Consider the following 25238-nt stretch of genomic DNA (forward strand, 5'->3'; position numbering starts at 1 on the left):
TGTGCAGCTTTTTGGGAATTTGCAGAAAGCACAGAAATTTGCATCTGCTCAGATAGAGACATGGTGTTAACTAAACCAAGGAAATGGGGCAGTGATGCCCTGTACCAGCAGCTGAGAAGGAAACCAATGGATTGGGTAGAAGTAGTTTTGGTAGATCCTACATCACCTTTGAGTTCTATTTCTTCCACTCTATAGAGTTCAGTTCAGTTCAGCTGCTCAGTCGTGTCCGACTCTTTGCAACCCCATAAATCACAGCACGCCAGGCCTCCCTGTCCATCACCAACTCCCGGAGTTCACTCAGACTCACGTCCATTGAGTCAGTGATGCCATCCAGCCATCTCATCCTCTGTCGTCCCCTTCTCCTTCTGCCCCCAATCCCTCCCAGCATCAGAGTTTTTTCCAGTGAGTCAGCTCTTCTCATGACGTGGCCAAAGTACTGGAGTTTCAGCTTCAGCATCATTCCCTCCAAAGAAATCCTAGGGCTGATCTTCAAAATGGACTGGTTGGATGTCCTTGCAGTCCAAGGGACTCTCAAGAGTCTTCTCCAACACCACACTTCAAAAGCATCAATTCTTCGGCGCTCAGCTTTCTTCACAGTCCAACTCTCACATCCATACATGACCACTGGAAAAACCATAGCCTTGACTAGATGGACTTTTGTTGGCAAAGTAATGTCTCTGCTTTTCAATATGCTATCTAGGTTGGTCATAACTTTTCTTCCAAGGAGTAAGCGTCTTTTAATTTCATGGCTACATCTGTGTCTAGATATGAATTGGTTTATTGAGACATGCTTCATGTTTTCCTATTAGTGTGCAAACAGTAGGAAGAAATATAAATAAATAAAAGGAGAGAACATAACTGATTTGTAACTTTTGTGGAAGTAATATATTTTAAAAATCATATGCAAAGCTATATTTTATATCTCATATAGCTTTCCTTTTCAGGTAGGCAATCATGTTTCGAGGATAACTTTGGGTAATTAATTTCTAAATGAAATAGGAATCACCATCTGGGACTTGAACTTTTCATCTTTCTTGATTTGATTATTAGAGATAGGGGTGGGTTGACAGTAACAACAATGAGATATGTGGGTACTGCTTTGGAATATTAATTGGTTAACTGGCTACTAACCTAAATTCAGAGATGTGGTTATGTAAACTGCTGATTCAGGTGGACGAGGTATAAAATGCTGTTGCGGTATAACAGGGCGAAGGTGTGGTTTGGTTGGGCACTGAGGCCCCGGGTCACCTTTCCTCAGGCTATAGCACTTCAGCTTTCAGGTGGGAAAACTGCACGGCCCTGCAGCTTTAATTGAAAGTATGGTCTGATAGCAAATAAAAGACAGACTTTAAACATTGGTCTTTCAGGTGGAGATAAGAGAAATCAGTTATATCCCAAGCTAAGGTGGCTGATCATTTTTCTTTTTGGCTCTGAGAAGCAGAATTGCCTTTCAGGTGAATTGAGAATAGGATGGAGAGTAGAACATTACATGCATTCAAATACCTGATTTGTTGTACCCACTAAAGATAAAACAATCTCCTTTTAAACAAAATGCCAAGTATTAACATTCATGAGTCTTTAGCAGACGAAATGTCTGGGTTTCAGCCTTACATAATTTTATTTTCTGACTATTTTAGGAATGTTCTTTCTGGCATAAAACAAAAACAGAAAATTGCTTTCTGCTTCCAGATATTCATATAATTAATGTTTTCCATGATACTTTGGACCTATCATTTCCATGATGTTTGTGCCTTCATTTTGTAACTTTAAACACACGTCATATTGGAGGCTTCAGTTCAGTTCAGTCTCTCAGTCGTGTCTGACTCTTTGTGACCCCGTGAACTGCAGCACGCCAGGCCTCCCTGTCTATCATGAGCTGCTGGAGTCCACCCAAACCCATGTCCATTGAGTCGGTGATACCATCCAACCATCTCATTCTCTGTCGTCCCCTTCTTCTACTGCCCTCAGTCTTTCCCAGCATCAGGGTCTTTTCAGATAAGTCAGTTCTTCACATCAGGTGGCCGAAGTATTGGAGTTTCAGCTTCAACATCAGTCCTTCCAATGAACACCCAGGACTGATCTCCTTTAGGATGGAATGGTTGGATCTCCTTGCAGTCCAAGGGACTCTTAAGACTCTTCCCCAACACTAGGCATTCTCCATTTTAAGCAAAAAAGAAAAAAAAAATAGCTTATAGGGTAATGTGTGTTGTATGACTTTTTCAAAGATGGGGGTATATGATATGTACATATGTTTGTATATTTGTATGAATAAAAAGAAAAAGCATGCTGACTTTCAGTTCAGTTCAGTTGCTCAGTCGTGTCTGATTCTGCGACCCCATGGACTACAGCATGCCAGGCTTCCCTGTCCATTACCAACTCCCAGAGCCTACTTAAACTCATGTCCATTGCGTTGGTGATTCCATCCAATCATCTCACCCTCTGTCGTCCCCTTCTCCTGCCTTCAATCTTGCCCAGCATCAGGGTCTTTTCCAATGAGTCAGTTCTTCGCATCAGGTGGCCAAAGTATTGGAGTTTCAGCTTTGGCATCAGCCCTTCTAATGAATATTCAGGACGGATTTCCTTTAGGATTGACTAGTTGGATCTCCTTGCAGTCCAAGGGACTCTCAAGAGTCTTCTCCAACACCACAGTTCAAAAGCATCAATTCTTCGGCACTCAGCTTTCTTTATAGTCCAACTTTCACATCCATACATGACTACTGGAAGAACCATAGCTTTGACTAGACGGACCTTTGTTGGTAAAGTAATTTCTCTGCTTTTTAATATGCTGTCTAGGTTGGTCATAGCTTTTCTTGCAAGGAGTAAGCGTCTTTTAATTTCATGGCTGCAGTCACCATCTGCAGCGATTTTGGAGCCCAGAAAAGTAAAGTCTGCCACTGTTTCCACTGTTTCTCTATCCATTTGCCATGAAGTGATGGGCCCAGATGCCATGATCTTCGTTTTCTGAATGTTGAGCTTTAAGCCAACTTTTTCACTCTCCTCTTTCACTTTCATCAAGAGGCTCTTTAGTTCTTTTTCACTTTCTACCATAAGGGTGGTATCATCTACATATCTGAGGTTATTGATATTTCTCCCGGCAATCTTGATTGCACCTTGTGCTTCTTCCAGCCCAGTGTTTCTCATGATGTACTCTGCATAGAAGTTAAATAAGCATGGTGACAATATACAGCAGTCTTGATGTACTCCTTTCCTGATTTAGAACCAATCTTTTGTTCCATGTCCAGTTCTAACTGTTGCTTCTTGACCTGCATACAGATTTCTTTGTATATTTGTATGAATAAGGAGAAAGGCATGCTAACTTTAGTACCATGCTAACTTTAGTGTGGGTGGGTTTAAGCATGTTGACTTTAGTTGGGGGAGGGGATGGAATACGAGGACAGGGAAAAGTTATTATTCTTTTAGACCTCTGTAGTATAGGATTTGTTAAATCAAGCATGTATTGGTTTTGTAATTAACAAAAAATACAGGACAATAAATTTGATCATCCCACCTCTGTAACCCCACAAATTGTATATACCATCCTTGGGAAATCTGTTTCTTGGCCTTTATTCTGATAATATTTCTGCTTTGCTTTTGTTCATGGTTTTGCTACAAAATTGTTTAGCCTGGTATCAAAGGCCAAGTTAATAACATGCGATATTTTACTATCTTGCATTTCATTTTTTTTTTTAATTCTTTCCCAGAAAGATGCAGGGGTTTTTTTTGTTTTTTTTTTTTTCTTAAGTCCCTCTCATAGTCTCCTGGCTTTATTTCATTCTGTAAAAGTGTGTGATTGTCTTGGGTGATTCATCATGCAGACGTATTGAACAATCATTTGTTCATACTGTGGTTGATAAGGGGGCCAGTGAATGGAGGGCTGTGTGGCTCAGACTTCAGAACTCTGGCTTTGCTCAGAGCTTTTGCAGCTCTGGATCTGAGTACATGCTCTTCTATCCTGCCGTCCACCCTCCTCCTGCCACCACCCTATCTTCAGGTAAGAAATAGTCCCTTCCTTCACAGAGTTCTCACAGGATCACCTGTCTACAGCATTTATAATCCCTAGTGATCCTGTCAGGTAAACCTGGAACTCTGGGTAGGCCATTGAGTCACACATACTCTTCAATCCAAGTCACCACAGGTGACTGTGGCCAGGTGACCAGAAGGAGCTGAATGGCTTAAGAAAATGTTTACTCTGAGGTTTGGGGAAGGGTCAGCTTTTTCCAAAGTAGATGGGTTAACAGACTGTGGTCAGGGCTGGTGGGGGAAGAGGGTGGAAGGAATTGAGAGAGTAGCTCTGAAACATAGACATTACCGTATGTAAAATTAGATAGCCATTGGAGATTTGCTGTATGATCCAGGGAGCTCAAATCTAGTGCTCTATGACAACCTGGAGGGTTGGGAGGTGGAAGGGAGATTCAGGAAGGAGAGGACATATGTATGCCTATGGCTGATTCATGTTGTTAGATAGTAGAAACCGACACAATATTTTAAAGCAATTATCCTCCAGTTAAAAATAAATTTAAATTAAAGAAAAAACAACAACAAAATAGGTGGATTGTGTGTAAGTAGGTTAAATAGTCTACTGAATACAGGAGTTGATGCTGACTAGACCCTCTGCTGTCAGCCCCTCAGGCTTAGTGTGTATGTAAAAGTCACTCAGTTGTGTCGGGACTCTTTGCGAGCCCATGGAGTATACAGTCCGTGGAATTCTTCAGGCTAGAAGACTGGAGTGCATAGCCTTTCCCTTCTCCATGGGATTTTCCCAACCCAGGGATCTGGGTCTCCCGCATTGCAGAGGGTTTCTTTACCAGTTGAGCCGCAAGGGAAGCCCCACAGGCTTGATAGGGAATTCTGTAGTGAAGTGGCTTTATTGGTTCGTGTTGTTACCAGGCTGAAGGACACGTCCTGTGAGAAGCATTTATTACTGAAATTCTAAGCTTGAAGTGCACCCAGAAGCACACTTCTTAAGCTTTTTCTCCTGGCCAACTCCTCAAGGCAGGGCAAAGTAAACAGGAGCCCCAGGGGAGAAGGGTGTAGTTGAAGTCCATCAACTTAAGGGAAATTATGTTGAAATCTTTGCTCCTGAAGTCATTGAGTTTTCTTTTATTCTGTGATGCATATGGTTTGTTTGTTTGTTTTAATCTGCTATGCTTCTTGCAGCCCTCCTTTGAATAAGAAGTGTTTTTGGTGCTGACAAGCACTTTGAGTTTGTTCTCTATCTGAATTGTCAGGATGGGGATCATCTAGCTGTCGAAGTCTGAATTAGTCCAGTTTTAGGATCTCATGTTCAATGAATTGTAGCTGTAAAAGGACTGCTTTGAAAGTCTTGATAAAAATTGTCTTGATCTTAGAGGCTGGTACTAGAATTAGGATCCTCATAAAAGTAGGATCTGGTATTTTATGAAAGATATTAATGCATGCTTCAGGATTATCTGTTCTTTGCTTTGAGTTGGGTTCACACACTGATTTTAAAAGGCTGAAGTTGGTTTATCACTCTGTCTGTAGTCGAGCAGAGTCTCTAAATCTGAGACAGTTCCAGATATTGACGTGGTCCTCGTGGAAAGACTGTTCCACTGGAGATGGATGGAGGAGGATCGGGTGAGAACAGATAGAGGGCATGTTGGTCTGATGGGGTAACGTGTAGAATCAGAGACTATTTGCTTTGATTCCTCACTCTTGGCAGAGTATGGTGCAGGCTGGGCCCAGCTGCAGGGCAAGCTAGTGCTCCAGCGGTCACTGTGGGGTCAGCCAGTGGTGGGAAATGCTGGCTGTGACATTCCTGAGCCCTGCTCTGCTGTACTCTTTCCTGTCCTTTGTCAGACCTTCTTCTGGCACCCCGCCCCCGCCCTCAGCCAGATGGGATAGTGGCAGGATTTCAGGTGTACTGGTAATGCAGGAGACCCAGCCAGACGTGATGCTGTTTTTAGGGTGACTGGTCAGGACTGTGGTTCTGTTCAGGAACAGGAAAGGTGCAATTTAGGCAAGAACAAGGCCCAGGGCAAATTTGGAAACTAAAGAACCAAGGTGTCCATTCTCTGACAGGAAGTATTTTTGATGCTGACAAGTAGATTTAGTTTGTTTTCTATCTGATTGTCAGGTGGGGATCATCTAGATATAGAGGTTTAAATTAGTCCAATTTTAGGATCTTAAGTCAAACTAATTGTAGATAAGACTGCTTTCAAAGTCTAGTAAAAATTGTCTTAATTTTTAGAAGTCAGTAGTAAAATTAGGATCCTTGTAAGGATGAGATTCAATGCTCTTATGAAAGATATTTAAATGTAAGTATATTTGGTTTAAAATATTGCAAAGCAAGTGAAAATAATTCTAGTTAACATTTATATATTTATTTGACATGTCAAAGTCACTTTTCATTTATGCACATGAAAATTCCTACCTCCTGAGGGTAACATTTATTCCTGAGAATTTGGTATAAATGGTGTACTAGTTTTCTCATGCTGCAGAATAGATTGCCTCAAATTTAGTGACCTAAAATAATGTACATTTATTATCTGACTCTTTTTGTGGGACGGCTTAGGTGGGTCCTCTGTTCAGGACCTCAGAAGACTGCCATCAAGATATAAGCCAGGACTGCAGTCTCATTGGAGGTTCGTCCCTTTTCCAAGCCCACAGGGTTGTTGGCAGAGTTCAGATGTCCACTTAGTGCTATTCCTGCTACCTAGACGTTCTCCAGCTTTTTTTTTTTTATTTCCTTTAAACAGCCTTGAAAAAAATTACAAAAATAACAAATGCTCTTGAGAAAACAAAAAACAGGTAGTATAGGGATATATAACATAAAAATGTAATTTTCTTATTTCAGTACTCTAGTCCCATTTCTAGAAGTAATGCTAGTTAGGTAGGTCGTCTTCCAGATATGAAAAAATTTTGTTTTGTTTTAAAGTTGGAAGTAAGAGGTTCTCCTTTATCTAAATGGATCAGTCTTTCCCAGAGAACCCAGACCCAGCAAATTTGTGTGAAACAAGAACGTTCTTTAATGCCACCTCCCGTCATGCCTTAACCAAATAGGGGAAGAAGGAGGGACTCCTGAGCTGATGGAATGAAATGCCTAGACTTCACTGTTTGTGAGGGGTTCATAGTGAGCATACACTGCCTGCTTGGCTAGCTGAAAAGGTAGATTGTTAAGGAAACATGAAGAACAAATCATGTGTTTTCAGGAGTGTAGCTTTGATGTTTGGAATGGAGTCATAGCATTAGGAAGCTAGATAAAGCTTCCTAATGCTGTGAAAAACAGTCACGAGGCTGTTGTGTCTACTTTCTGAGCACAGTCTAACTCTTGGACTGTTTTATAATGCGTTTCAAAACAATTATTTTTTGGTAAAAGCTTGCCAGTTTCAACCTGTCCAAGCTCTCTTAAAACCTTTGGTGATTGGAAAAATTTTTCCTCTTTAAACTTGCAAAATGGACACATGTTTATCTGTTACTTGCCAAGCCTAGAGAGTTGTTTCATCATGCAGGCACTATCTAGTACTTGATATATTTGTTTAATATTTAAATATATTAAATGTAAATGTTCTGATTGAAGTCATACCTGAAGTTTGATTTGACGGGAGACTAAGGCTTCTCTGGTGGCTCAGCGATAAAGAATCTGACTGCAATACAGGAGATGAAGGTTTGATTCCTGAGTCAGGAAAATCTCCTGGAGAAGGAAATGGCAACCCGCTCCAGTATTCTTGGGATTCCCTGGTGGCTAAAACGGTAAAGAATCTGCCTGCAATGCAGGAGACCTGGGTTCAATCCCTGGGTTGGAAGGATCCCCTAGCAAAGGAAATGGCAACCCACTCCAGTATTCTTGCCTGGAGAAGCCCATGGACAGAGGAACCTGGCAGGCTACAGTCCTTGGGGTCGCAAAGAGTCCAGTGTGGACTGAGGAACTAACACTTTCACTTTCAATTTCCAGTATTCTTGCCTGGGAAATCCCATGGACAGAGGAGCCTGGCGGGTTGCAAAGGGTTGGGCACGATTGAGTGACTAACACAGAGTGTTTAAGTTTTACTAAAGTCTTAGGCACTGTAGCTTTTAAAACTATCTTCATTTTACATATGAAGAAAGAGGCTCAGCAAGACTTAAGTAACCTGACCAGGATCACACAGTGGTAAAAGTGCAGGGATTCACACCCAGAAAGTCTGGATCTGTAGTTCTTACTAATAGTCCTGTTGACTTTACAGTTATCATGCACACCAGTGATACCACTAATAGGGAAGGATTCCCGGCCTGCAGAGTGCTGTTCAACATAATTGAATATGATACTGAAGAATGTGTGGGTTTGGAGCAAGGCAGTCTCAACAACCCAGGCAGATAATGGAAGTGATAATCAGTATTCCTGCTGTGTGTTGAGTGAGCATTCAGTGGTGCAGTGACATGAACTAGTGTGGCAGGGAACAAGTATGTTCAGTTCTAAACTAGGTGTTCCCTAGTCAAAGAAAAGTGACAGCAACCTGTAGGATGGTGTTTTTATCTCTGGAAGATGGGAGAAGATCTTGGGAGGAGATTGATTTTCATCCTGTTCACTGAACAGCTGCATGTGGTCCTTTACCTTTGAGAGCATAGAGTAGGGCGACTTCCTCCCTGGTGGTCCACTGGTTAAGAGTCTGTGCTTTCACTGCAGGATCTTAAAAAAAGAAGATGAAGTTTCACTGCAGGATCTTAAAAAAAGAAGATGAAGCACAGAGTAGAGGAAACAATTCAGCATGGGAGACGTGTGCCCAGTTCATGTGGCTGATTCAGCCCTCCCTTCTATATATGTGTTTATTTCTGCTCTTACATCTGTAGTACAGATAGGTATTAATGATAATTCTAATTTCTAAGGAGAGGCTCCTTTCTTCATTCAGCTCCGTTGTGGAGGGATGGAGGGTGAGACACCATGTGGCGTATTGGGACAGGCATGGGCTGACAGAACAAGGTTGTATCTTGGCCACTCACAACCACTGTGACCATTGAAGTGAGTGATGGTCAGTTCTTTCATCTATAATATACGTGTCTTGATGCTTATCTTGTTGAGTTCTGTTGGACATTAAGAGACATTTTAGCCCAGTGCTTGACACATAGTTGAAGTGGTATACCTAGTTGGGGCCATGACCATCAGAAAATCTTAGAAACCCAGAATGACTTTAGTCCAAGATTTGGGACCCTGAGATTTTCTTACAAGTAGAATATTTTTCTCTCTCTCCCCTTCTTTGACTCTTTCTTTGTCTCTCCGCACTCCCTTTTTCCCCTTGCCCCTCCTTCTTTGGTATCCCTCATACAGATCTCGTTTTTGTTGGATTGTTGTTGTTTAGTCTCTAAGTTATGTCCAACTCTTTCATGGCCCATAGACTGTAGCCTGCCAGGCTCCTGTGTCTATGGGATTTCCCCAGGCAAGAATACTGGAGTGAGTTGCCATTTCCTTCTCCAAGGGATCTTTCTGACCCAGGGACAGAACCTGAGTCTCCTGTATTGGCAGGTGAATTCTTTACCACTGAGCCACTAGGGAAGCCTTTTTGTTGGATTACTACTTTCAGTTAGCTGCATAATATTATTTTCAAGACTTGTAGCTGGTAGCAAAGCTGTAATGTGGGACCACTCTGTACCTTCATTAAGAGAGTCTTAAAAATGGTGCATATTTGGAAAATACTTATTCATTACAGAGTTTATTTCAACGAAGATGAGGTAGTATTGTGTTATCCTGCTCTGAAATAAAACTGCCCGAGGTGATATTTTTAGTTGGTATTTTGGTGTAGCATAGAATTCATATATAGTTCCTTAATTCATAGTCTAAAATGGCAGCCCAAGAACAAAGGATTATCATATGGTGGTTAAGGCATGTCTCAGACTAGACTGACAGGGGCCAGGCTAACCTGATAAACCTGCTAAGCCAAGGCCAGTGATTGATGGCACAGCATAGATAAAAGGATGAACAGGGCTTGGTTCTTTCCTCCAACTTTGAATTGAGAAGTACTGGAAAAAAATTTATATCAACAGGAGCAGAGGCTGGCAGTCACGATGTAGTGAGGCCATGATGGGCTATGTACAGGCAGAAACTATGAATAAGTCTTTGCAGTGGGCCAGCTATGGAGTAGAAAGTGAGAAGATCAGTCAGTAGCAGGCCCAGAAAAAGCAGAGACGTGAGCAGGGGATGAGCACGGGATGAGCACATGGATACTGGGCCTGGAAAGGAAGTCTTCACAAACTCAAGTTACTTTATTCTATAATGCACTCTTACACTCATCCACACTCACTCTTGGGTGGGCTTGGGTCCCGGCTTTTCTGGTAGCTCAGTGATGGGTTCCTCGGGGAGTTCTTGAGTGTGTCATTATTATAATAGAACTCTCTATACTTGATGTAACTAGAGAGCATCTCTGTGCCCAGCAGCTGACAGAGCCTGACCAAATCATACTTCTCTCTTCTCGCATCACAGACTCCAGTGAGAGTGTTGGCATGAAACTGTCTCTGCCACTAAGCGTGAGAGCTTCGGTAGGTTTTTAAAACCTTCTAAAGTCTTCTGTTTCTTCCTCTGTGAAAATTAGGCTGTTATTCTTCTATACCACAAATCTGTTCTTTAGACTGGGCTTGTGAGGTGTACTTTCCATTGTTCTTGATATAAGACCCAGATAGAAGCCTAATTGTTATTGACCTTATGTTTATAATTTTTCACATAGGCAGCCAGCTTTTCACAATTTTGAACTGAAGAGTTGGTAGACCAAACTGTCTTTCAAAAACCAATTAAGACAGATGTCTAAATTAAAAATGCTGTGGCATGTAATGTTTTAATGTCTTGTGATCAAATTCCCAAGATCCAAGACCCACGAAGAGGGTAAATTCCTCCATGTGAAGTGAGTAGCATGTTGTCATTGCTGCAGATTCCACCAGCTTTCCTTATCCAGGCATTTTGTGTATCTCAGGCTTTCATACCAACTTCATTAAGACCATACATACCTCATGCACCCCTGTGATATTGATAACTCGCCTGTTCCCTGTATACAGAGACCATTGGTAAGACCATTTGATAAGTGTCATGGGGCTCACTGATGAATTTAACTGAGATTCTCGAGTCCATAATAGCCAGTAGATTCCAGTAGAGTCAAACTGTGAGTTTCCCTAATCAAAGTAGATAGTATTTATGGAATACTTGCTGTGTGTCAGGTGCTGTGGTTTGTGCTTTGACACACAATCTCTTTTAACCCTCAGATTGGACAAGGGGAAGAACCAGTCTTGTCCTCCTTGTCCAGAGATGAAACTGCAGTTGGAGAGGTTCAATAATGCGCCCAGGTTCACATAAAAACTAAAAAACTTTGCTAGATAACATTTGAAGTGTTGTAATGTTGTATGGCATGGAATCTGAGCATAAAGCTCAATATGTAAGTCAGGATGTTGTTCAGTCGCTCAGTCATGTCCCACTCTTTGCGACCTCCATGGACTGCAGCACGCCATGCTTCCCTGTCCTCCAGTATCTCCGGGAGCTTGCTCAAGTTTATGTCTGTTGAGTGGTGATGCCATCCAACCATCTCGTCCTCTCCCACACTGTTTTCCTTCTGCCTTCAATTTTACCCAGCATCAGGGTCTTTTCTAATCAGTTGGCTCTTTGCTTCAGGTGGCCAATGTATTGGAGCTTCAGCTTTAGTATTAGTTCTTCCAATGAATATTCGGAGTTAATTGCCTTTAGGACTGAATGATTTGATCTCTTGCAGTCCAAGGAACTCTCAAGAATCTTCTCCAGCACCACAATTCGGAAGCCTTTTTTATGGGCCAAGGGTGACTTGGGTTCAAATTCAGTCAGTTTTATCATCTAACCCCTTCACCCTACACACTGACTTTTACTTCAAAACTGCCTTCAGACTGAAGCTCAGACTCTTCACCCTGACATTTGAAGCTGTCTGCAATTTGATCCCAGTCTTATTTTCTAGGCTGTTATTCACAAAAGGTCTTTGTTCAAGGTAAGCTGTTTGTTTCTCTTTGTCTGAAGTGTGACTGGGTGGGCCTTTATGTTGCTGCTGCTGCTGCTGCTGCTGCTTCTGCTAAGTCGCTTCAGTCGTGTCTGACTCTGTGCGATCCCATAGACAGCAGTCCACCAGGAATCCCCGTCCCTGGGATTCTCCAGGCAAGAACTGGAGTGGGTTGCCATTTCCTTCTCCAAAACATGAAAGTGAAAAGTGAAAGTGAAGTTGCTCAGTCGTGTCCGACTCCTAGCGACCCCATGGACTGCAGCCTACCAGGCTCCTCCGTCCATGGGATTTTCCAGGCAAGAGTACTGGAGTGGGGTGCCATTGGCTTCTCCGCTTTATGTTGCTATCCATGTTTTAATCCTTGTTATAGCATGTGTCGAATTTCCTTTTTTTAAAGGCTGAGTAATATTCCATTGTATCTGTCTACCATATTTTGTTTTCCCGTTTATCCATCTGTGGACACTTGAGTTACTTCTGCCTTTTGGCACTTGTGAGCCAAAGTTGAACCTGGGTGCGCAGATATCTGCTTTGAGTCTCCAGCAATTCATAGTTAAAAAAAAAAATACATTTGAAGCGTACAACAATCTTAGCAAAAAAATTTTTTAAAGGGGAGGGTTCAACTGTAATCTGAAAACCAAATCTCATGCTACTATTCGGGGGAATGCTACTTTATCTGAATTTTGCCCATCCTTTTAGACCTGCCCAAGTCCTCTAACTTCTGGAACATTCTTGGACCTCTGCAGTTGACAGTGACCTTCATTTAAACCCAAAGCACTCCTTTAGAAAGAAGACTAATGCATTCATTTAGCTAAGAATCACTTAAATCCTATTTCATCTGTTTTTGTGGCTAGAGTGGATAACCCTTAAACTTTATGTTTTATGATAAAGAAGTCTCACCTCCTAAGCTCTGTTATAACCTCCTCAGGGCATAGGCCACAGGAGTGTCTTACATTTTCACTGTGCCTAATACGATATTTTGCATAAAGAAGGCTCTTGAAAAATTTGCCGCTTACTTGTTAAACGCTGTAGCCTAAATTCAGTCAAGACCATGTGGTTGTGCAGCCTTGTGAAAGGTTATTTTTACTTTATTTGAGTCTTGACCCCTTCTGGATTTGAACTATTATTACTTTAGAGGTGAAAATAACATGACTTGGAGACTAGGACTTGGAGAACTCCAACATATTCTTGAATATTTTTTGATGAAATTTTAGACTAAATAATTAGCATTAAGTGAACTATTTAAATAAACATGACCTGTTCCATTGCCACCTTGCTGATTCGTTTCTCTCAAGTTAAAAGGATGATTGTGACACAGTGTCTTGCGTTTCTTCAAGACGTAGGCACAACTTTATGTGCTGGAATAAACATGAAAAAAAATTCTTTTCCGTTGAGATACAAAATTTTCCTGTAACTAGAAAATCTTCTCTCCCCTTTTCTTTTTTGTTTATTTCTGGTGGTGTAAGGATGTCTCCATTCCTCAGATAGTCAGAAAGAGGCTTCTGCCCAACAGAGTCACTCTGTTATACAAAGGTGAAGACCCTGTTGTAAGGCACTGTACAACACAAGTTCCTGTGATGAGGTGTTCTTGGCCACTTTTTGCCAGAGCTTCCCAGGCCTGACAGCAGCATGGACTGTGTGCTCTCATGAAAAGAGAACAGATTCTTGGCTCCTTGTCCTGATTCCACTTTTGTTAGATAATGTGGTCATACCACTTAACTTCTTTGTGCTCCGTTGTTAAGGACATTGAGATGGAGACTTCATTTCTGTCTCATGGTGATTTAGGAAGAGTTTAGTAAAAAGGTGCTTCAGTGTATATTATATACAAGAAACTTTAATAACTGTTGGGGTGAGTTTTTAAGAAACTTCGGTGACTGTAAATAAATGGCTAAAATTCGTTCTGAAGAAAGGAAGAAGCTGACATATGGGATGCCAAATTAGAGCCTCAGCAGAACAGGGGCTTCAAAAATATTTTGGAAGAATCTGATATTTGAAAAGAAGCCTCCAAGTAATCATCATGGTTAAAAGAAGTCACTATAGGATTTCCTATGGTATTTATGGTTTATTTATAGTTTTATTTTCAATTTCATATGTGGAATTGAAATATAAGCTTTCAGGATTAGGGCTTCTAAAGATCTTATTGTTGCACTGTGAAGAACTATGATATGAAGATGTGACACCTTTGTGACTGTTCTGTATGTTTGCTAGCGTTTCGTGAACCTGGCCTTGTGGAAGAATACGTATACAGTTCTGCATAGTTGAGACACACAAAATATTAAAACTGTAAAAAGGCTTTCCCTTTTAACTTGAAAAAAAAGTGTTTCTGGTTAGATATCTTTCCGAAATGTATTACATGTGTCCTTGTCAACGGAAACAGAATACTGTCTATCTCATTTTGGCCCTTAACTGTTAGGCTGTGTTCTGACTCAGTGCTGTAATAAAGCACTCAGGGCCAACTGAGCTGAGCTATTGGCTCTTATTCTAAATGACTCTTCACTTTTATACTTTTAGAATTATTTTGACCACTTCTTACTTCTTTTCTTTTTTCTTTGCTTTTCTCCCTTTTCCCCCTTTCCCTCTGTCTCTCTTTTTCCATTAGTGGCTGTTGTTTCTTTCCTTAGGGTGGGAACTTGTAATCTGGTATATCAACTGTATGCAAACTCTATGTGCATATTACATGTATATTTTTTGGAGAGAGAAGGTTCATAGCTTTCAATGGCATCTCAGAGCCATCGACAGCTAAAAAAAATGAAGTGCTCAGTTAGCAGTATTTTTTAAACTGCAAGATTGAGCCTTTAAGTGATGAAAACCATTTAGTTTTAAAACATTTTGTAATGAAAATGAATAGCGTTGAACAAAGAATATCAGTACATTGCATATGATAAGGATATTTACTGTTTTGTGAAATTTTTATTTCATGCATATGTCTACATGCATGTGTATGTAAATATACATTCAAGCACAAGTACTTGGTTGTCATGAAAATATTTTTTACGCTGAGTCATAGTCAAACGTTTGAAACATACTGCCATGGGAAGGCCCCAGTTTACAGGTGAAGCTGCTGTTTCTCTGGAGTGTACTGAGATGCCATATGCTGAGTTTATTATAAACGTGGCTAAGATGAAAGTAACTGAAGCTGGGAGAATTTTCTTTTCTTTTTGAAGTGTTCATGGAATTAATTACATAGGACGATTTAAAGGGGAAGGTAAAATAGTATAAGACAGGCCAATGCAGCTGTGTTTGAAAGTAAAACCTGGTCCTGTGAGCCCTGAGGGTGAAGGCATCAAGCAGTGTTTTTAACCTTGGTTACTTGGTTCTTTTTCTGGGGAGACTGTTAAAGATGCGAATGCCTGGCCCTTCTCTGCTGCTGAGTCACTTCAGTCGTATCCGACTTTGTGCGACCCCATAGATGGCAGCCCACCAGGATGCCCCATCCCTGGGATTCTCCAGGCAAGAACACTGGAGTGGGTTGCCATTTCCTTCTCCAATGCATGAAAGTGAAAAGTGAAAGTGAAGTTGCTCAGTCATGTCCGACCCTCAGCGACCCCATGGACTGCAGCCTTCCAGCCTCCTCTATCCATGGGATTTTCCAGGCAAGAGTTCTGGAGTGGGGTGCCATTGCCTTCTCTGGCCCTTCTCTAGAGAGTTGAAATAGAATCTCTGAGGATGAGGTTCTGGAAGAACTTTCCTATAGAATTAAATGCTTGGTCCTTGTGCTATTTGTCTGTCTGGGCCCTTTCCTCTGGATTCCGGATTGTGGTCTGGAGAGTGGAGCCTGTGGGGTGCCTGGCCTCCAGTAAATATTTCAGTTTTCCCTGTCATCACAGGAGGAGCTCTCTTTTGAGTATTATTTGGGTATTTACAAGGCGCCTGTTCTGGAATTCTAGAGATATCTGAAGTATGAGATTGTTTTGACGTAGGAATGTTTGTACATTCTTGGTTTAATGTCTGCCCTTGAGAAGTGAGAGATAAACTTGATAATTGAACGTGCCATTTGTGGAAAGGTAGCGCCTTTCTTCTCCCTCTTCCCTTTGCCTTTTCTCCCCACTCCTTTCCCTTCCCTTCTCTCTTCCCTCTTAGACGTCAGAGGCTGGGTCTATAGGATGGTGAGAGTGGAGGGGGCCTTCCGTGTCCGGTGATGTGCACGCTTCAGAACTCGGGGTGCTGAGGGCTGGGAGTATGGAGATGGTAAGCTAGGATTGCTAGGAGGTTGGTTACATGGAGTGAAAAAGGACATGGATTGATCACATCCATCCATCCATCCATCCATCCACTGAGGGTAATGAGAACCAGACTTGCCCCTGGTGGAGAAGGTAGATAGAACCTAATTGGGAAGTAGTCTTTGGCATTATGTGAAGGAGTCCTTTTTGGTGTGATCAGCTGAATAGAAGAACAGGCTCTGGATTCCAGTAGGTATTGCTCTGTGAGCCCTTTTGGGACAGAGGGACCAGGTGGAGTGCCAGTGCAGCACAGAAGTCTGATAGGAATGAGCACATGTATGGATGTGAGAGTTGGACTATAAAGAAAGCTGAGCGCTGAAGAATTGATGCTTCTGAACTGTGGTGTTGGAGAAGACTCTTGAGAGTCCCTTGGACTGCAAGGAGATCCAACCAGTCCATCCTAAAGGAGATTAGTCCTGAATATTCACTGAAAGAGATCTCTATTCTTTCCCATTCTACTGGGAAATAGACACCCTGCACCCTAATTGCGTGGGAGCTGAGAGTCTTTCTTTACAGCAGCAGTCTTGTCTGCTCTTGCTAAGATTGTATTCTTATAGGATGCTGCTGCTACTGCTGCTAAGTCACTTCAGTCATGTCCGACTCTGTGCGACCCCATAGACGGCAGCCCACCAGGCTCCCTGTCCCTGAGATTCTCCAGGCAAGAACACTGGAGTGGGTTGCCATTTCCTTCTCCAATGCAGGAAAGTGAAAAGTGAAAGTGAAGTCACTCAGTCGTGTCCAACTCTTAGCGACCCCATGGACTGCAGCCTACCAGACTCCTCCATCCATGGGATTTTCCAGGCAAGAGTACTGGAGTGGGGTGCCATTGCCTTCTCCTGACCTTATAGGATGAAAATAGATATAAAAGTGACCTGTTCCGTTTTCCAGGTTGGGGGAAAAGGCTTTTATAATTAAAATAATTGTGACCCACGTTTTGAAAAAAAGATCAGAACATTTTTACTGTTCTGTTTTCTATTCTGTTTAATTTTCTAGAAAGATCTAACAGTCTCCTTGAATCCAGTGGTGACAGTACTGGAAAAACTTGTTGGCCTAAAAATGTCACCTTTTGCTGCTTGACCGTAGAAAGGTGGGGAAGTTGGAAGTGAGCTTTTTCTTCTTTCTTTTTTTATCTTTTTCTTTAAAAACCTTTTCATAACTGACATCTTTTTTGTTAGCATCCCCCTTCCTGCCATCTTTATAATGTTAAAACTGAAAGGAAAAAGGAAACTGCTAAGATGAGTTACAGTTAAGTAACTTTTGCTTGCAGCATTGTGGTAGTCTTTGTGCAAAGTGACCTAACCCAACTCTGTTCTTGCTGCTGAGAATTTAAGATAGAAATGGAAAGAAACATAAATAATGTTATGGTTTGCAGTGTGAGAGGCTTACTGTCTGCTAAGATAACAGCATGGATCCTTCTGAAAGTACATTTAAATTCTACATTAAATTTAAATTCAACATGAAATGTACTCTTTCAGCAAGTACTTTTCAATTCTGATATTGAAGTCCATTAGATGTAATATGAAATTATTTTGTTTGAGTGGTGGTGGTGGTGGTTTAGTCACTAAGTTGTGTCTGACTCGTGTGACTCCATGGAATGTAGCCCGCCAGGCTCCTCTGTCAATGGGATTCTCCAAGCAAGATGCCCAAGGGAAAGCTGTAACTCTGATATTGAGTTATATGTGGTCTGAGCCCATTGTAGAGATGGACAGACTATGAAAGGGCAGTGCCAAAGTCAAGGTCCCATTGGATAGGTACGGGTGTAGGCAGGGAGGAGGGGAAGCCTGGGTCACTATAGACTGAAATTGGAGGATAAAGATGAGAGAGGGAAGCACCAGTTGTAGCTGGAATGCAGGAAAGCATAGTCTTGCTGACAATTAGCTGTGGTCGGTGACGAAATTTTTGGCAAGTATGATGGTTGTGGAGGACTCTTATTCAGGATCATGAGTTAATCTAGAGATTTATTTTGAAAGCTTTTTTCAATGTATAAATCTGTGCTTTCCTGTATCCGCAAAATAAACATTATCGGCCATCTATCTTCAGAGATGTAAAGTGTTCTTGAAAAGTACAAAATGATCAGGCAGTAGAACTAGTGTTTTTATTTTTTAAATTTTGAAATTATTTTCAGGATGTACCACTGTTAAAACTTTTTATTTTATACTGGAGTATACTAGAACCAGTGTTTTTAAAAGGATAAAGCCATGCAACACTAAGACTTAAGATGGTAAAATGGTTGTATTTTATTCTTTCTTTTGCAGACATACATTGGAAGTGTGGTTATATCCGTTAACCCATACCGGTCATTGCCCATTTATTCACCAGAGAAAGTGGAAGATTACAGGAACAGAAATTTCTATGAACTGAGCCCTCATATGTAAGTATGGTATTAAAGTATCAAGTTTCTCTTTCACTCCAGGGATGTTGAGTTGACAGATGTGTCCAGCTGTTTCCTTTGAGTCTCAGGAAAATGTTATTAGTCATTTTTAAAAATCAGATGAAGGAACATAGAAGCTAATTGTTACAGCTTATTTTAAATTTAAAAAAAAGACTTCATTTGTCCTCAGGCTCTTTAAGTCCTGAAGTATTTGGTTTCAGTATGTAAAGTATTTTCTGTTAAAAATTCTGTGTAAGTAGCAGCTGCTGCTAATTATTTTTGCAAATAAAACAGGAATGTGTATTGTTTGTTATTATAAACAGCCCAAGCAGTGTTTCCATGCCTTTGTTGGGTCAAGAAAGATTCCAAGTGTTGGATTGTGTAATGGGTTTTGAGAAAAAGAAATAAATAATACCTTCAGTTTATAATCTTCATGGACATTGTTCACCAGATGTGTGCATTAGGCCAATGATTTCACCTTCCTTGAAGTTAGTCACTTGTTTGATTTTTCTGAGAAGGTCACTTGTCGTTGTAAATAATTCCCGTAAGTAATAATCTATAATTGGAGAAGGAAATGGCAACCCACTCCAGTATTCTTGCCTGGGGAATCCCACAGACAGGGGAACCTGGTAGGCTGCAGCCCAAGGGGTCACAAGAGTTGGACATGACCTAGCGACTGAAACCAACCACAAGAGTTGGACATGACTTAGTGACTAAAACCAACCAACCAATAATCTACACTAGTTACCTAGTGAGAAACCCTGAGCTAAAGTCAGAGAATCTGCAGAGTTTTAGTTGTGTCCTAGCAGAAAAGAATTTTTTGTGTATGATTGAAGATGGGCTCTATTATTTTTACTAGAAAATAAATCTGATAATTAAAGAACATGCACACTACTGTCCAGATACTGATTTTAGGTTTTTGGTTTTTTTTTTTTGATAGTGGAGCATACAGTAATATTTTTGAACTGTTTGAAACTAAAGATTTAAATAATTTGTGGGAGTGGTTATTAAAACTAAACACTGTATTTTACCAATCAAGTAGATTTTGATTATTCAGTTTGCTCCTTAGGAGTATATTTTGTAAGTGAATTTGTTTCATTTTGCCTTAGCAAAAATAAAATCTGAAATTTGTTTGATAAAGTTCTCTTTATAAGTCCCTACAAGGAAATACCTTATTTGATGCCTTAAGATTTGTTTTAAGTTCTCAGCCTTCAAGTCATGCCTCTTAAGTGCTTAGATCAGCTATATCAATATTGTGCCAGGAGCTTAGGAGAAATTTAGTTTCGTAAGCCTTACTCTAGTAGGCCAGGAATCTACATTTTACACAAGCTTTCCAGGTGATTCAGAGGTATTTGCAAGTTTGAGGACCTGTTGTGTTGTGCGTGCGTGCGCGCGTGTGTGTGTGTGTGCACGCGCATGCGTTCAGTCACTCAGTTGTGGCTGACTCTTTATGACCTTATGGACTATTACCTGCCTCTGTCCATGGGATTCTCCAGACAAGAATACTGGAGTGGGTTGCCGTTTCCTCCTCCAGGGGATGTTCCCAACATCTCCTTCATTGGCAGGTGGATTCTTTTACCATTGAGCCACCTAGGAAGCCATTGTCTTAGATATATATTTGCAGGTGTTTTCCTTTCCTTAACTGCTTACTGCCTTTTACAGTAATAGCATTAATAATAATAGTAGCAGTAATAGCTTGTATTTATTGAATACTTACTGTGTGCAAGTACTTCTCTAAATACTTGAAGTGTATTGTAACTCATGTCATTCTCAAAATAATTCTGTGAGGTAGGTACTATAGTGTGTGCATATGTGTGTGCTAAGTTGCTTCAGTCGTGTCCAATTCTTTGTGATCCTGTGGGCTGTAGCTCACCTGGCTTCTCTCTTCATGGGATTTTCCAGGCAAGAATACTGGAGTGGGTTTCCATTTCCTTCTCCAGGGGATCTTCCTAACTCAAGGATTGAACCTGTGTATCTTACATCTCCCGCATTGGCAGATGGGGTCTTTACCTCTGGCGCCATCTGAGAGGGGAAATTGTCTCAGAATAATCAGCCATTTATCAAAGCCACCCAGCTCTGGGTTGGGGAGCAGGGATGTGAGAATAGTTACCTGCCGTGCCTCTCAGCTGGAAATACATTCTGTCATTTTCACATTAGGCCTGTTACTCTGCAGTTTTATTCTGCCATCCTTGGGTTGCCTATGTTCCTACATTCTGAGCTCTCCAGGATAACTTCGCTGTGCCTCAGTTTGCCTCCAGAGACTGCATGCCATTTCTTCCATTTGCAGCTGAAATCTCCACTTTGGGGTTGTTTAGTTGTATGCTAGATGTGTATTCTAGAACACAGAAATTCATGCCCTGGAATATCCATTTTTTATACCTGCTCCTAAAGATTCTTATAAGAGGCTACATAGCACTGCTTACCTGAATTCACCTTTTATCCCCAAGGGAAAAATACCACACCGGCAATAAATTCCCAGAGTGCCTGTGATAAAGATAAGATATTTTTGCTATGCTCTGTAAATTAGTGGCTCAGTGGTAAAGAATCTGCCTGCAGTGCAGGAGATGCAGGTTTGTTCCCTGGGTCGAGAAAATTCCTTGGGGAAGGAAATGGCAATCCGCTGTAGTATCCTTGTCTGGGAAATTCCATGGACAGAAGAGCCTGGCGGGCTACAGTCCATGGGGTCACAAAAGAGCTGGACGCAGCTTAACAACTAAACAGAAACATAAAACATTGTATGTGGGGTGAAAGGTACAATCTCACCTATTAAATCTGAAATCGCTAGATTCATATCACAGCTCCCTCCCCACCTCACTTTTCAGTCCTCAGCACATTCCTTCCCACCATCAGGTCATCTTCGCACATTCTGTGCCTTCTGCCTGGAATGCTTTTCCTCTCCCTTTCCCCTAAGGCAACTCCTGTTCTTTAGATCTTAGATTGCATTAGACCCTGTCCTTGCCAAAGTCAGATCTATTGCTCTTGTCACAGTTACAGTTAAACATTTCTTTCGGACGTTATTTGATTCCTGTCAGCTTTACCTGCCTTACCAGCTTTTGCTCACCATAATTTGCTTAGCACCTGAAAGTAAGTGTTCAAAATACATTGATCAAGATTTGGTTTGAGTCCCAGTTTTCCCATTATAAACTCTGTAACCTTGAGCAAATTACTTGAAAAAAAAACATCAACTCAGAAATTAATTGGCTGCATACAATGGGAAAATAACTCATAGGATTTTTGTGAGGGATAACTATCTAGAAGATATTTAGAAAATACAATTATCTGATATAAATACAGTGCTTAGCAGGGAATCTGTTGTAATGGACAGCTGCTGCTATTAACAGTGATAAGTATAATAATTATTATAATACGTGGGACACATTTCCAACATTCTGACAAGCTCTTCCTTAACCATTTTCTCCTCCATGGTGGGACATTTCCACTTACTTTAATGCATTTTCCTTCATTATTCTTTGTGAATGTCCATCTTTGACAGCATTTGAAACAGAGTTAGTGCTTTCTAGTTTCCCTGCTAAAACCCAACCTGACCTTTTCAGAGATAGGATCCACAAAGAGAGGATCTTTGTGGTATAAGAAGATAAGATGACTTTAAGCTTTTGATGCATTCTAATGATAACTACTTCAGGAACTTGGTTCCAGTTTGAATAAAAAATAACTTAAGCAGCTGCTCAAACCATGTCCCTTGAAAATTGCTGATTAATTTGCCTCATATTTTATTTGAAGTTTCTCTTGATCTGTTGTTCACTGTTAGTCTGCAAAACTGTCCAGATATTTCCCTCATAACTCAATGTGTTTTTGAAGGTGTCCAGAAATGGTCTTTCTTAAGTGTCAGACAACTGAAAAATATTTACATTCTACATAAGTATGTGACTTTCAGAGAGCGGAAATGTATAAATGAATAAAATGAAGATAAACAGTGGCTTCTTATCTATATTCCTTTTAAAAAATGTTTTCTTAACTCATGAATAAGGGGTTGCTGCCAAGTCACTTCAGTCGTGTCCGACTCTGTGCGACCCCATAGACAGCAGCCCACCAGGCTCCCCCATCCCTGGGATTCTCCAGGCAAGAACACTGGAGTGGGTTGCCATTTTCTTCTCCAGTGCATGAAAGTGAAAAGTGAAAGTGAAGTCGCTCAGTCGTATCCGACTCTTAGTGTTCCCATGGACTGCAGCCCACCAGGCTCCTCCATCCATGGGATTTTCCAGGCAAGAGTACTGGAGTGAGGTGCCATTGAATAAGGGGTTAAATGAAGTAAATTAATTGCTAGTTATAAATGACCATCAATCACTTTTATAAATTATAGTTAGCTACAGACAAATCATTGGAAAAGACCTTGATGCTGGGAAAGATTGAAGGCGGGAGGAGAAAGGGGTGACAGAGGATGAGATGGTTGGATGACATCACTGACTCAGTGGACATGAGTTTGAGCAAACTCTGGGAGATAGTGAAGGACAGGGAAGCCTGGTGTGCTGTAGTCCACGGAGTCGTAAAGAGTCGGACACGACTTAGTGACTGAACAACAACACAGACAAATTACAAGCAGTGTTACCTAATTTATGGAAGCATATGTACATATATAGCACTTTCCTGGTGGTTCACACAGTGAAGAATTTGCCTGAAATGCGGGTGACCCGGATTCGATCCCTGGATCGGAAAATCTCCTGGAGAAGGAAATGGCAACTCATTCCATTATTCTTGCCTGGAAATTCCCATGGACAGAGGAGCCTGGAGGTCTGTAGTCCATGGGATTGCAGAGTCAAACACAACTGAACGACAAGACTAACACACCACATGTACATATATACAATAAATATACATAAGACAGGATTTTGAAGAATTTGTATGAAGAGGCTAATTGTTGTTTCTATTGAGTGGTATTATGGATATTTTTTAATGTTCTTCTCGTTTGGTGTTCTTTTATGTAAGAGCCATGCATTGCTTTTCTAATAAGAAAAAATAAATAATAGAAGTAATTGGGGGGGGGGAGGAAAAAAAAGCCAAAAATGGTTTTCTGGTGTCATAATCTCTTCTTTCCCCTCCTTTGAATTCCTGTCCCCTTTATGTTTGAAGCTACACCTCAAGCCTGATAACATTGGGTGGCTGGCTCTGTATAGATGATACTGTTTACCTTTCTAATTGTGTAAGCCATGTCTTTCCAGTGTGGTTTTTACAGTTTTTGCATATAAGGAATTTTCCTTAAATATCCCAGGGAGGACTTGCTACATTTCAGACCACTTAGTAACTCTGTTCATGGAGAACTGCCTCAAAGGCCAAACCTGAGAGATGGGGAAGAATGATAGGGGAGAGATAAGGGGGATGACTGAACTGGTCACTCCCTCCACTCAGACTACCGTGGCGACATACACTTTCTGATATGTTAATTACCAAATCAGCTGGCCTGTTCTTGGGTTATTGCTTTTTTTTTTTTTTAACCTTGCAGCACTAGATAGGGTTTATCACCCTCAGATGGATCTTTGTAAAATCAGAAAACCCCCTGGGGTCCCTGTTACTATCTGTGTGAACTTCAAGTTCCTTGGCTTACTGTTCAGGCTCCTGCCAGTCCAGCCTCAGTCCTCCTCTCCAGTCTAAACACCACTACATGCCTTCTGGAGTCACAGGTTTCCATGTCTTCTCCTTTCTACGTCTCCCACCTCATATCCCAACTCTACTGTTAACATCCTGCCTGTCTCCTAGGTTCTGTCTTAAAGGCTTGATCAGCCCTAGACTGATCCACTGGTGACTTTTCCTGCCTCTGAATTCTTGGAACCACTCATATGATCTTACACACCACCTTTCTTACTGTGGCTAATTGTGTTGCAGCATCATCCTCCTTAATGAGACCGAAGCTTCTATAGATCAGGAACTTTATTCTGTCCATCTCCATGGCTTTCACAATGCTTTTCTCTTAAGAGCTCCATTACTTGAGTACAAAAGAGGTTTTAAATAATGTTTCATTACATTTTGCCTGTATTATCTCTGACAATTCAAGGAAATCAAACTATTCTTGGAAGGCTATTTGCAGAGTTTATTCAAAACTTCATGTGGTATAATGAGAAGTTTTTTTCATTTTTACAATAAAGTAGACTAAAGTATTTTTATAGTGCTCTTCAACACTGAGTGTTCAATTTATTCCTGATGTAGAGCACTTACCATCTAATTTTATGCAGTGTCTAGGGAAGGGAACATGCCTCTAGAAGGAAAAGTACCCCACCACCTACCCCTCTCAGTGGTTGCAACCCCGGAGCAAGCTGAAATGTGTCCTTCTCAGACTGAGGTATAATATGGTGGTCATATTACATAGGCATTTCAAGCACTATTTGAAGGAAGCAGTCTTTGCATTCTGGTAAATGGAAAAGCTTGCAACACATTTTAAAAACTGAGAAAAATATCTTAAGGCCTTGAAAAATTTCTGGCTACTGTCACCTAAAAAGGGACAAGTGATTAATGGGAGGATGTAGACGTGTTCCTGTCAGTTTTCCAGACGTCTCTAGGGAACCTCTGATCCCTAATTTTGTGATGATTGAATTTGTAGGGCTAGATATTAGTGCTTAGAGAATGGTGTTGCTAGAAAGATGTTGTGGATTTTGAGTCCTTGTTAATCCTGTACTCCTTTCAGGGTGAACCAGATTCATATTAGAAAGAACATTTCTGACCGTGTCTCACAATGTGCTGGTGCTGTGGTTGCATGTCCAGGACTTA

General features: G+C 41.1%; 1 protein-coding gene across 5 annotated transcripts in view; it reads left to right on the plus strand.

Annotated features, from left to right (window-relative positions):
- The window catches only part of MYO1B (myosin IB), a 199730-nt gene that overhangs the window by 36071 nt on the left and 138421 nt on the right, over positions 1-25238 (plus strand). For all 5 annotated transcript variants that reach the window (XM_010860845.1, XM_010860844.1, XM_010860847.1 and 2 more), the window contains exon 3: positions 18406-18521. In XM_010860845.1, coding sequence (XP_010859147.1) covers positions 18406-18521 — 116 coding nt within the window. The remainder of the gene's footprint in view (positions 1-18405; positions 18522-25238) is intronic.

The sequence above is a fragment of the Bison bison genome, unplaced genomic scaffold (genome assembly GCF_000754665.1).
Source record: "Bison bison bison isolate TAMUID 2011002044 unplaced genomic scaffold, Bison_UMD1.0 scf7180017864471, whole genome shotgun sequence".
In the NCBI taxonomy this organism is placed as follows: Eukaryota; Metazoa; Chordata; class Mammalia; order Artiodactyla; family Bovidae; genus Bison; species Bison bison.